The sequence below is a fragment of the Hibiscus syriacus genome, unplaced genomic scaffold (assembly GCF_006381635.1).
Source record: "Hibiscus syriacus cultivar Baekdansim isolate YM2019G1 unplaced genomic scaffold, ASM638163v2 tig00111504_pilon, whole genome shotgun sequence".
In the NCBI taxonomy this organism is placed as follows: Eukaryota; Viridiplantae; Streptophyta; class Magnoliopsida; order Malvales; family Malvaceae; genus Hibiscus; species Hibiscus syriacus.
This window is the reverse complement of record NW_024063107.1, coordinates 882,824-896,659: the sequence shown is the minus strand read 5'-3', so window position 1 is coordinate 896,659 and position 13,836 is coordinate 882,824. Positions and strand designations below refer to the sequence as shown.

Sequence of the window (13,836 nt, the reverse complement as noted above, 5' to 3'; positions counted from 1 at the left end):
TTTGCTCTTATACATTTGTTGCAAGTGTTCTTGTTAAATCAGGGCAGCTCTTTAGATTTTAATAAATACATACACATTTCACCCATATTGTTTATATAGTCTGTAGAATCGGTTTCAAAGTGGAACACACTCATTTGAATGAATGATTGTATTGTTTTGAATGAATTGGTTCTCCATTGTTTCTTATGCATCATATTTCATTCAATACATTAAGTGGAGTTAATCTAAATTTAGGTGTGTTGTCCTACTTCAATGGTTTATTTATATATTGTATACTTATCTTTTGCAGCCCGGCCATTTCAAGGCAATTCATACGATATATATCTGCCTTCCAGGTAAACACATGATGCCATAGGAATGTTGTTAGGCTAGTTGTTACTTATTTCTCTTCATATCTTCATGATTTTAGACCTCAATTTACCCTTGCTGTCTGTTAATCTTTTGACTTTGGGAGCAAGAATTACAAGAAAATTTCTTGGATTAGCGCGAGGAACTTGGGAAATTATGAGGATACAATGATCTTTTGTGTAGAAAGTTACACTTGTTTTAGTAGTACTGACCCTTGAGGGGCAGAGTTTGCTTCTTTGCTTTTTCTTCGCTCTTCTTCTTCTTCCCCGTGTGGATTAAAATAAGGGACCAACTGACTGTTTCAATTTTTCCAATATCAAGCAAATTCATTAGAATGTCTACCATATGCTAATATGGAGGATTAACTTCTATGACGTGAATTTATCCAAAATTACCTGTACATTTCTCAATTTTGGTAACCTTGTAAGTTCTTTTGCCCCCATTTGGTTGGCCGTGCAGTGTTATGGAGAATGTTAGTGGGAAAATAAGCGACGAGCAGAGAAGGATGTTATCCGTAACTCATGCCCTGGAGCTGGAGCCTGTGGGGGAATGTATACTGCAAATACCATGGCGTCTGCAATTGAAGCTATGGGGATGTCTCTTCCTTACAGGTGTCATTTTGATTGTGAATTGACATTTTGCCTTCCCTTTTTTTTTACTATTGTTTGTTTGTACCTGATAAGCTCTTCAATACCTGCTGAAGACCCGTTGAAATGGATGAATGCCGTTGGCAGGAAGTATCTGCTAGAATTGTTGAAAATGGATTTAAAACCCGAGACATCATCACCCTCAAATCTTACGTAACGCAATGGTGTTGTCATGGCTCTAGGCGGATCAACCAATGCCGTGTTACATTTAATTGCCATAGCAAGGTGAGAACTGAGAATTTATGGCAGATATCCTTAGGCCTCAAAATTATTGACAATCTGAGGAAATGAATCTTGGAATTATTCAGGCAGGTCTGTAGGTCTAGAATGACTCTTGATGATTTCCAGAAGGTAGTGACGAGGTTCCGTTTCTGGCTGATCTGAAACCAGTGGTAAATATGTCATGAGGATGTTCACAAGGTATAGATTAACATCAGCCGATCTTCTACGTCGATCTTTTCTTTCAAGATTCTTTTTTTATTTTCTATAGCTTATGAATCATGTCATCAGTAGCTTTCTTGGTATATGTTATCTATTATCATTTCAACTAATGGGGAAAAATGTTTTGATAGATTGGAGGCACTCCTGCTGTGATTCGTTATCTTTTGGAGTTCGGGTATCTTGACGGGGATTGCATGACTGGTATTGTTTATTGCAATTTCAGAGCTTGAATTTTCATTTTTTTAATACTTGATACACTGATAGTTCCACTCTAGGACTGGGAAGACTATGGCGGAAAATGCACAAAGCTACCCTCGTTTACCTGATGGACAGGTTGGTACCGGTGATTTTCGACCAAAAAGGCTAGGCCCATTATATATTAACTTCGAGATGCCATGAATGGAATGTGCAATTCGTCTGATCAGTACCCAAAATTCATGTTCAGGAAATCATAAAACCAGTGTCGAATCCCATAAAGAAACAGGGCACATCCAAATATTAAGAGGGAATCTTGCACCCGAGGGTTCTGTAGCAAAATTACCGGAAAAGAAGGACTCTATTTCTCTGGTGCCCCTTTCGAATATTAACTTTGAGTTTCTTGGTCACTGTACTGTTACAATTTTATGGTTAAGAATGTAGGCTGCATCCATACTAATGATTGTAAACTTTGTTCTTTAGGTCCTGCATTTGTCTTGAAGGAGAGGAAGCTATGCTAGTAGCTATCTCTGAAAATCCTTCGAGCTTTAAGGTATGCGATCAAAGCAGCATAGTGTTTCTCTATGATTAGTAGCGGAGTGGACGTTCCATGTGCCTGAGGTTTTGATTAGCGGTTGAATACGAGAGTTGTTTTTTGTCTGCTTACTTTGTTTTTATTTGCATCGGCTAAACTCCAAATATTTGGTTACGCTCGTAAATTTCCAGGGAAAAGTAGTAGTCATTAGAGGGGAGGGGCCGAAGGGAGGACCAGGCATGCCTGAAATGTTGACACCAACAAGTGCAATCATGGGAGCAGGTCTTGGGAAGGTTCTGTGATATCAAGTCCATGTGGCTATCACCGCCTTTATTTTCAACTCGAACTCAATCTTTCTATCTGCTGGTGTAAAATTTGTGCCTTAAATCGTATTTGATTTGAATGCTGTAAGTGAATATTGCAGGATGTTGCTTTGCTCACTGATGGTAGGTTCTCTGGAGGTTCACACGGATTCGTGTAGGCCACATATGCCCTGAAGCACAGTGCAGTAGTTTCTCACACGAATTGCTAGATAATTTTGCAATTCCATTGACCTGTATGCCCCCTGATTATAATCTGGTTATTTGTCTTCATTTATGCTTGATATCGGATTTGGTTTTACAGGAGGGTGGCCCATCAGTCTTGTTCAAAACGAGGACCTCATCAGCATCGACGTTCAGAAGAGGGCCATAAACGTCGAGCTGACAGATGCCGAACTGAACGAGCGGAGAAAGAAGTGGAATCCGCCTCCTTACAAGGCTGACAGGGGAGTTTTGCATAAGGTGGGAAGCGATAATCTTGCATTGGAGCCATGCATACAGTGCCTACATTATTGACTGTAGGTTCCTTAATGAACATCTTTCCATTTTCAGTACATCAAGAGCGTGCAACCGGCTTCAAAGGGGTGTGTAACGGATGAATAAAGGCGGTAATGGCCAGCGAACGGAGTAAAAACCGAGTGAAACAGACCATTCAGATCTTTCATTTCCTTTTTGTAGTCTTCTTTCATTCGGGGCTTGCAATGGCTTTCGGACCAGACCAGGGGTTTAATAATAGTGCGCGCGTAGATATATATTGTGGGTTATTTCATTATTATCAACGCTCAATTATGTTATTATTTTTAGGGTAAATTATGCATTTAGTACCAAACTGTTAGTTTTGATCCGATTTAGTATATAAACTTTTAACTTTTTCAAAATCATATTCAAAGTTTAGTTTTTGTTTCATTTTAGTATTTTGACTTTAAAAATTTAGTTTTGATTATTTTAGTACCTGTTTAAAATTTACTTATGTTTTGAAAAAATGAAAGCTTAGGTATTAAAATTGATCAAAACTGATAATTTAGGTGTTAAACGTTTTAAGTTTATAATGTGGGATACTAAAATGAAATAAAAATTAAATGTTAGGTATAATTTTGAAAAAAGTGAAAATTTAGGTATTAAAACAGATCAAAATTGATAGTTAAAGTATTAAATGTGTAGTTACCCTTTTTATCAAGATTGCTTTCTTTTGTTGATGTGGTATCCAATAATGGACGACAACAATTAGTTGTTAATGAGAAATATGAAACTATAAAGTAGTATATTTAAATACTCTTAATCATTAGATATAAATGAACAATTATTTTATTACAGCTGGTGTTTGAACTCGTAACTTCTAAGAATAATAACGATTATTTAATCATTGAGGTAAGTTGGTCATACATATAATACGTAATATTATATTATTTATCATCGATCAAAATGATTTTTTTCTTCTTATTCTTACGTTATTGTCATAAGGATGAGTAGATACTTTTATTGGTAAATTACACTAATTATCACCAAATTTTATTCTTTCTCTTATTTTACTAATTATAATTTAAATCTATTTAATTTTTTCACTGAACTTAATACATTTGATTTTGTTGTCATTCCGCCGTTAACTAGTTAACAACGTTAAAAAGACGTCGTTTTAGAAAATGAATTTTCACCAAAACGAAGTCGTTTTGCATCTATATAACAACTAATTTATAACACCGTTAGTGAGAAAATAACGGAGTGACAAATAAATAAATAAGTTCAGTAAAGAAATTGAATAGATTTAAAGTACAATATGTAAATAAGAGAGAGAATAAAATTAGTGATGATTGATGTAATTTACCTAATTTTATATAGGGAAGAAAAATTTTAAAAAAATATATTAATAATTTATGATAATAGAATATGATGTTTAATAAATAGAAATAAAAAATAAATATTTAAATTATTTAAATTTTAGAGATACTATCCCAAACACATTTTAATCTATTTTTTGCTTGTCGTTGAAACATGATACCATACATCCTCTTAGTGGCGGATCATAACCAGGGCTAGGGTGGCAATGCCCCCAAAATTTAAAAAAATTAGAGTTTAGTTTTTAAATTTAAAAAAAAATTAATTTGATATCCAAAACTTTTAAAAATTCAGGTTAAACTTTAAAGTTTTTAATGTTCTCAATTAAATCCCCTCCCATAATTTAAAAAAAATTCTTATCAGCCTCTCAAAAATTTTAGTTAGACCTAATATTTTTGGGGAGAAATACAAACTTAACCCTTCAAATTTTTGAAAATTTTGAAAATTTTAATTTTAGTTCGATATCGAGTAATAAATACCCACCGCTCTGCTACTCAGCCCTAATAAATAAACAAGACCCGTTATTTTTCAAAAACAAGCCTAGCCAAAATTTTATAGGGCTCCAGTATCCAGATCCAGTTTCGACCCGGACCGGGTTATCCAAATTGAAGATTGGAGAGACAAACCGAAATTTGTAGAGGCGAGGCTTGAGGCTCTTGAGAAGCGTTGATGGCATTGCATTCTTAGAGAATTGAAGGATACAATTTCTTCTGTAATTTTCTTCGATTTTTCCGTTTTCGATCATCACGAACAAATCTGGTAACGATTTTTCGACTATTATTAATATTTTTTTGAATTTCTCAATGTCAAAATTCCTTGATTTTGTTTTTTTTTTCCTTTTGTGACGCTATGTTAATTTTTTTTTAATGTGTGAATCTTGAAAATATTAACCTCGATGCTGGAGAAAGTTTAAAAAAAATCGGTATGATTGTTTATCTACATCGATTTAGATTCAATTTTGTATAATTTATATCAGGAATTCAAAGGAATTAATATTTATATTATTAGAATTAGAAATTTCTGGATATTTTTCTTTTTTAGGGTTTATTTTATTATAATCAAGCTACTATTTGAATAATTGCCTGGGTGTAATAACTGAGAAAGGCTTTTTTCTATGCTTCATAGTAACAATAATTTTCTAGTTGTCAATTTATGTATTTTGATATTTCCTAGCAAGTTTTTTTTTTAAAAAAAAAATTGATTCTTTTCACTATTTTGTATTTATTGTATAAGGCTATGGTTCTTTGATTCCATCTTTGCTTGATATGTGGATGTTTAGTGTGTTCAAAGTTTATACGTTAAATAGGAACCAGTTTATGTAATTCGAAGTTATAAAAAATGCATGAAAGTTCTGCTTCTGTAAGTAAAATATATTTGCAAAATTTTACTTTCGCTTGTTGTATACTGATGCTGTATTAGTCATCTGCAGGAGAGATTTTGATGTCTAACTTCTCTATTGCTTTTTATGTTGCTTATGGAATAATTAACATTTTAAGAAAGTCTGAAAGAGTAATATAGGCGAGTAAGGTATTGATTTTATTAGGTGGGCTAAGTTGCGCTTTTATTATCATCATGAAAAGGTGACCTTTCTAGGGGTGGCATTTAGTTTGGAGTGTAATGTTGTTAATCTGCCTTTGGACCAGATGCAAATTCATGTATTTCTGATTGAAGTTTCATGTGAAGGACTGACTTTTATGTTTTGTGTAATACAGAAAATGGAGGACATGGACATCGATTCAGTAGTGGACATACCGACACTCCTGATAGGCCATCTTTAAAGCAAGTGCATGGAGGGAACTTTGTGGACAAAGTGGGAGTTCTGATACTACAGGTGAAGGATCTTTGGATAGGCTAAGGGGCAGAGGTAGACTGCTTTCTGCAAATGGGCTCATAGAAAAAATTATATGCACCGCGAAAACTGTCTGACAATACTTATGAAATTGAGCGTCTGAAAAACACGATAGTCTTATCTCCAGTAGAGAATGCTCGAGAACATGCTCCTTTATTTAGGAAAACAAGAATAGAGAGAAGCAGAAATTCTCTTGGAGAGCAAGACAAGGATAAAGGAAAAGCTCCTTGCTCTAAGTTACCTTCTAAATCATCTGGATTCCCTGAAGATCATGCCATCCTAGATTTAACTGAACAGAAAACACACAACCATGTAAATGAAATGGAATCTCTCCAAAGTGGATCTGAAAACTTCTTAGCTGAAGGAAGAAAGGTCAGGCACCGAGAAATGGTGGCTTTTATGCATTTACTCTTCAAGATTTTCTGAAACATCCGGAAATAGCTGCAAGGGAAAGGAAAAGGTAGATGATATTGGACTTAAAAGTATAGATTCAGTTATGAGTAATGGAAAAGGGGTAAGTCTTTCTAATGGTTCCCCTCTTAGAATGGAAAAACAATTGCCTGCATCTCATCAATCAATTGCCTCACCAAGAACTGTTGGGAAAAGAAGATTGGTCCGAAATGGCTGTATCTCCCCCCATAACATAGCCATCAGGGCTAAACAAAATGAGCAATCCCAAAGCAACTTTACACCCGAACAAAATTTTGTGAATGTGGATTGCAGCAGTCCTTGTTTGATTAGCGAGATAGTTGCTGAAGATAATGATAATAATGGTAAAGGAAAAAGAGTTTCCCATCCTCATGCATCTAAGGAGCATGATATCAATTTTATTAATTTATCTGGCGGTAAATTTTAAGTGTTGTTCTCTAGCTAGATTTCTTAGCCTATTGTCTATTGGATGTTTTCTTCCTATTGTGTATTGGTTACATTTTTGTGCTAAAACTTTTGCTAAAGAGACAAGCACGTTCTGTCAGAACCTTTGGAATAGCATGTGAAAAAACAACTAGTTTTTTTTTTAATTTTTTTTCAGAACATATTATATTGATATCTGGAGAATCTTGGTTGTGTGGTTCTCCTGTTGCAGTCCTATGAGTAATAATGGAGAAGCTGATGGTATTGGTGATGCGAATAGAGATGCATGCTTTGAAGAAAAAGGTGGATGGAGAAGCACTCGCAACCGTTCAAAGAATGTAGATCATGCAGCTGAACATCAGTAAGTGGGTTTAATAGTGTTGGATGTCAAGTGAGTCAACAAAAGAAAATGGATTTGTGAAAGAAATCATAGTGAAGGAAAGATCAGGATTCTATGTGATTCTCCTGAAACTCATGCAACTGAGACAGCTCCTGTGATCGCAAAAATAAACCAACCAAGTGAACCTTCTAATGCAAACATGCTGCCTAAAAGGCAAATCAAACATGTATTATCTTCAAGAAATAATGGTGAAAGCTCAAGGGCCACTCCTAATGACCCGGACATTGTGTTTCTTTGTTCATCTTTGGAATCATCTACTTCAAGGTCATCTAGAATTCATATTGCGGAACATCCGGATGTTATGGATCTTGACAACTCATCTCGAATGAGAGGGATACATGCCAATCATATGGATTCTATGAATGATGAGGACACAGAAGCTAATGCAAGACAAATTGAAGCGGATGAAATGTTGGCCCGTGAACTCCAAGAACAATTATATCATGAGGTCCTGATCTTTTATGATGACAATTTGATGCTTTCTCCCTTTTCTTTGACTTTTTTATTTACATGCTTAGCTTTAAATGTTTATGAACCTTTTAACAGGTTGATGAAAACATTGCATGGGCACTTCAGCAGGAAGATGCATTCCTTCCTACACCTTTTCGGGCTCTCCATGAGCCAGATCATGTTAGTAAGCTTGGCTTTGTTTCTTTATTTTTGCATTAACCTACACTTGGTGCATGCGTGAAATCCATTCTGGTCGAAGGTGTAATATATCTGCTAGGTTTGTGTACTAATTGAAACATGCCATACAGTGGGCATGAGCCTTGCTGTCAAAAGTAGAATAGACTTGGTTTAGTAATGTTTCCTTGATTATTGCTAATGGATGCTTTTGTTCTCGTTCCTCCTCATCAGTTTCCATTTTTTTATCAGTGACTCTCTCTCCCTCTCTCTCGTAGCAACACAAGATTTAATGTGTGCTTCCTAAGTGGTTATTTTCCCCTTGGTTTCATGTATAATATTGGAAGTTAATATTTCCTTAATCATTGCTAATTGGATTCTCTTGTTCTTGTTCCTCTCTATCAGTTTCCTTTTTATTATCAGTTGACTCTCCTGCCCTCCTCTCCTTTTCTCCAATATCCCTTTCTTGTGAGTTGTATTTTATGGAATCCGTAGATAATTTTAAGTAGGTTTTATTTCAATCGATATGATAGATACTATGTTAGGAATCCATTGCTGAACCAGTATTTAGATGCTTAACAGCTAACCAACTTTATGAATACTCTCTTCTCTTTCGGCAGGGCCAAAATGACCATCGCTCTATTATTCTTTTTGATTGAAGCTAATCTCTGCAGCTGCAAAGATGGGATATCATTGATGCTGTTTTGTGTTGAGTGGAAGGACATTTTTTTGCAGGACCTATATCTGTATTTATCCTATCTAGTATCATGATAATGATATATGCTAGTATTCAACCTAGGTTTTCCTTTTTGTTGTATAAAATAGATGTCCTGCTTACGGTCATTTTTGTTTTATGTACTTAAATATATTCTTTGCCTCTTATGCAGCAAGGCTCAACAAGGCAATCTCGTATTCAGCCTCCATCTCGGAATTTTCAGAATTCTTCAAATAGGAGAGGAGTGCAGACTCATTTCCCCACTTCTGCTAGAGTTTCAAGGTTGAGGAATCGAATTTTGAATCAAACTCGAGCAGCACCATCCAGGACAAGGAATTTTCAATTCCCTTTAGACATGGACTTGGATATGGTAAAATACCCCCCCCCCCCCAAAAAAAAACACACACACACACAGTTTTGGTGTATCATGTATTGCTTTATTTTCAAGTTTCAACAATAACTGATTCATGGCTTTCTGATACAGAGACTCGACATTTTGGAAGCCATGGAGGCTGCACTGGGATGCTGATGACATGGGTATGGCTAGTCGTATCTTCCAAGTTCAACGTGATTTTAATGAGTAAGATTTCTTTTCTATTATGGACATGTTTTGACCCTGTTGAATGATCATACCATGCATTTGATTGACAATTTATTTAGAGTTTGCAATGGTTCCATTGTTGATTGAAATGGTAATTGCTTGGTCTGCGTAGGCAAATGCAGCCTCGATATGGCCCCTGCTTTGGTAAAGACCAGCTCTGGCAGTGGCAATGATAATACAATGGAACAATTTAAATTTTGGTAGACATCCATTCAATTAAATCACCTTCAGTGTTGATTAATCTTCCATTCACTTTATCTTGCAGAAACGATTACGAATGCTGTTGACCCTTGATGATAACAATCATCAGCATGGCGGTGCATCGGTTAACCAGATTAACTGTTTGCCACTGTCCAAGTACAGGTAAATGCGTGAGAAACACCATTTAAATAGTCGTTCTTTAGCTTTATTTCCTCATCAGATGCTTATGTTTCGTTATCAGGTCTAATCGCTACTATTTTTTAATTAACAGACTGATAATTACGAATCTTGCGCTGTATGTCTTGAAACCCCTGCCATTGGAGAAACTATTCGCCATCTTCCTTGTCTGCATAAATTTCATAAGGACGTATGCCTTTCTTTATCTCCACAATGCCACTTTGCTTTCCGTTTTCTCAGATTGCTTTCAAGTTGCTTATCGATGCTTGTTCAATCGATGTGCAGTGTATCGATCCATGGCTGATGAGGAAAACGTCATGCCCGGTTTGCAAGTCATCTATCGCTTGAACGGGAATGTTCCGGCACAATATGGAAGCAAAAGGTCTCTTAAGTCAACATGCTTTGGAGGTAGGTATAAGTCCTTCTCAATAAACTCATAAAACTTCCTCCCAACTCCATTCGAGCCCTGAAGAAAATTTGCCTGTTGACTCGAAATGTAGCTCTCAACGAGGGGAAAGGTTCGGTATATTTGACGAGCGAATAAACTCGGAACTGCATCGGAGCAAAGATGGAATGCATGCTAATGGGGGATCAGGATGGCAATATTTCATTCTAAGCTAGTGTGTAGAGTAATGGCATGCGATTAAATGAAGTTTACTTCGTTGAAAGCAACTATTTTTTGGGTATAAGTATTCTAGGAGTCCCCTCTATGTACCGAGAAGTTCATTTTAGTCCCTCTATGTACCTTTGAATTTTTAGCAAAAGTGATCATGGTTTTGGCACCTCTCCCATATTAAAATTTTCGATTTAATCTTTGAACTTAAATTAACATAATTTTCTCCTTTTATAATATAATTATTAGACCTATTCATATTATGAAATTAATAAATTAAACTATGTAAAATTATGGGGACTAAATCTTTGGATTAGGATATAGTGGAGGGACCAAATAAAAAGTTAAGTGAATTTTAGTGAAAATGTTGAATATGTCATGGATTATAGTAGTGGGTATAAGTACGCGTTCTTATCACCGATAATGTTCCCCCAATTCGCAAGCCCTATGAACCCTAAAATTAAATTCTGATTCATTCCAAGTATATTACATTTGTAACTTATTTTGCTTGTTTACTATTCAGTATGCTCCTTTTCTCTAATGTAAAATCAATATCTATATCTTCAATTTGATTCTGTATAATTTAGTAATATCATGACTGTATTATTAGATCCAAGATTAAGCCATAAGGGTACTTTTACTCTTATAGTAGACCTAATTATCACTTTCGCTCCTATCGTATTTTCGCATCAATTAGGCATCGAAGTGCTCGATTATATCATTCTATACCCTATCTCTAACTTAAAACCTAAATTATAAACACTAACCTTAATCATAACCCATAAAATCTAAACCATGCACTCTAAACCCTAAATTCAACTTAGAGTTTAAATTTAAGATTTTAAGTTAGGGATAAGGTATTGAATGATGCAATTAAACATCTTTGAGGGTTAAATTGATGCGAAAATTTGATATGAACGAAATGATAAATTTGGTATACTACAGGGACAAAAATGACCCTCAAGCCCATGATTAAAAAAAGTACATATTAAAATAGGATAAACTAAATATTTAGTATTTAAATTGTTAGTTTTGATTCGTTTTAGCATCTTAGCTTTCAATTTTTTTTAAAATCATACTTAAATTGAAGCAAAAGCTAAACTTTAAGTTTTGAAACAAATGAAAGTTTAGGTATGAAAATGGACCAAAACTGATGGTTTGAGTACTAAACACGTTAAGTTTTTAACGGTAGGATACCAAAATGAAATAAAAACTAAACTTTACGTATGCTTTTAAAAAATTGAAAGTTTAAGTATTAAAACATATCAAAATTGATAGTTTAAATACTAAACAAATAATTTATCCTTAAAATTAATTAATTAGAGTGTGTAGATTAAATTCATAACTTGTACTAGAGCGTTAGTGGTGGGTGGAGCATCAACTTCAACTAGAGAGGGCCTCTTGTGATTTCTTGTGATAGATGTTGTATATCTCCCGTTGGCTATAGATATTCACGAACAAACTGTTTATTGACTTTTATAAGTTTATTTATCCATTTTTTTTTTTTTTTAATATTTTTAATATTGATTAAGATAAGGACTAAATTGAACATATGGTGAATAACGGTTCAAACAATAAAGCCTAAAGCTAAAGGACTAGTTGTGTTATTTCGTTGTTTGTGAATATATAAAAAACATGTTTGTGAATACTAAACGAACATATTAGTAAACACTAAACGAACATATTCACGAACGCTAAATGAGCATACTAACAAACACTAAACAAATAAGTTCACGATCAATAAACAAAAGAGCACGAATACCTTCAAAAATAAATTATAGAACACAAACACGATATTAAAATTTAAACGTACACAAACCGAATATAAAAATATTAAAAAATAGATAAATAAATACAAGCTTTCAAGTTTCATCTTCTACAAAATTAGATTTAAGGATAAATTTTTTTTACCTTCTAAATGGAAGTCCGTTGGTCGTTAGTTGTTACTGCTCAAGTTCTTCATTGGCGGCAAAGCCGACGGACGCATGTAAAATTCCTCCCAAAAACAACTTTATTACCCGTTTCTCCTCTTCCCGATTTAATTTTTGGTGAGTGAGTCTTGACTCTTGAACCCTTGATATGCTCTTTTTTTTTTGTTTTAAAGTTCAAACTTTGACTTTGGAGTGATCTCTCACTCTCTCTTTTGTATTGCAGTAATGGAATTGGACATATCTCTTCGAATTTTTACCTTTTTTTTAAATTAGTTTTTGCTAGTTTTTTTTTTTTACTTTGTAGAGGAATATATTCCTTTCTTTTTACGGATCACAATTTTTGTTCACATAACGGTTGGTAATGGTAATAGCGTCCCGTTATCGGTGTTATTTATCGTTGTCCACTAAATTGTAGGCGCGACAGATCACTATTGTCGTGAATCCGATATTACCGTTAATTTTACTAATTTTAATTTCGAATAGTGACGCTACCACGAACCGTCGTTATTACTTTTCGTCTCGTTATTTGAATCCCGGTGATTGATTTTAAGGTGGAGGAGATTGGAGCAAATTCAAGGTTGAAAGAAATTTATCAACTCGTAATTTTATAAATTCGACTCAAAATATTTTTAAATAAATTTAAGTTATAAAATATTAATTCTAATAACTCAAAATTTATAGTTGATTGATTTTTAAATCCGAGTCAATTCTCTCAACTCTTAAAACTTTAAGTTTTGTGAGGTGGGCTGTGTTCCACTCCAACTTGAGGATTTTTTTAAAATAAAGTTAAAATATAATTTTAAAGTATATATTTAATTTAATCCTTTTATTTTAATTTAATCCTTAGTTTAAAATATAACTTTAGCTTTATTAATTTAGTCTTAATTTAGTTTAAAATTTGTTTTTCTTTAATTATTGCATGAGATATGTGTTGTTTTATTGCTTACATTTGAGATATACATCGTTAATATATATATATCTATATATATATATTATTCTTGAATTTTTCAGTGAATGATAACTCTTTGATTAAATTGTTAAAGAATCTCTTGTCTCATAGTTATAGCAATTTTATCTTTATCCATTTTAATTCTTTAATTTCTCTATGTTGATAGTCTTATTTTTTTAAATAACAATGTATTCAAATGTCATCATTAATTAATTATCTTATCCTATCATTGGATTTTAAAATCTTTTATTTGGTTATATTATATAATATGTATTTTTCACTTAGAAAACTTATTATGATTATAATTATAATTATTATATTTTAGGATAAATTGTGTGAAATTTAAAAAATTCATGTTCACGATACCTGCAGTGATGCGATGACATCCGTTATGTCTGCAACCGCGATAAACACGACGTGACCACAAACACTGTTTAAATCCTTTATTTTAAATATAAGTCTTTCATGTATTTGAGATTCATGTTCGAGTTCGGGTTTCAATTGAACTAAGTCTAAGAATATTTTGAGTTCAAAATTGAGGATTTTTTTTAAATAATGTTTAAAATATAATTTTAAATTATATTTAATTTAATCCTTATTTTAAA

At 33.7% G+C, this 13,836-nt stretch overlaps 1 protein-coding gene and 1 pseudogene across 1 annotated transcript; both read left to right on the top strand.

Moving 5' to 3' along the window:
- The first annotated feature begins 807 nt into the window (after window positions 1-807).
- LOC120164023 lies at window positions 808-3,158 on the top strand (annotated as a pseudogene).
- Window positions 3,159-7,457: 4,299 nt separating this feature from the next.
- LOC120164022 lies at window positions 7,458-9,309 on the top strand. The gene is made up of 4 exons (XM_039173792.1): window positions 7,458-7,868; window positions 7,967-8,050; window positions 8,932-9,129; window positions 9,244-9,309. The coding sequence occupies exons 1-4, from the start codon at window positions 7,560-7,562 to the stop codon at window positions 9,286-9,288; spliced, it is 636 nt and encodes a 211-aa protein (XP_039029723.1). The 5' UTR covers window positions 7,458-7,559; the 3' UTR covers window positions 9,289-9,309.
- Window positions 9,310-13,836: the final 4,527 nt, after the last annotated feature.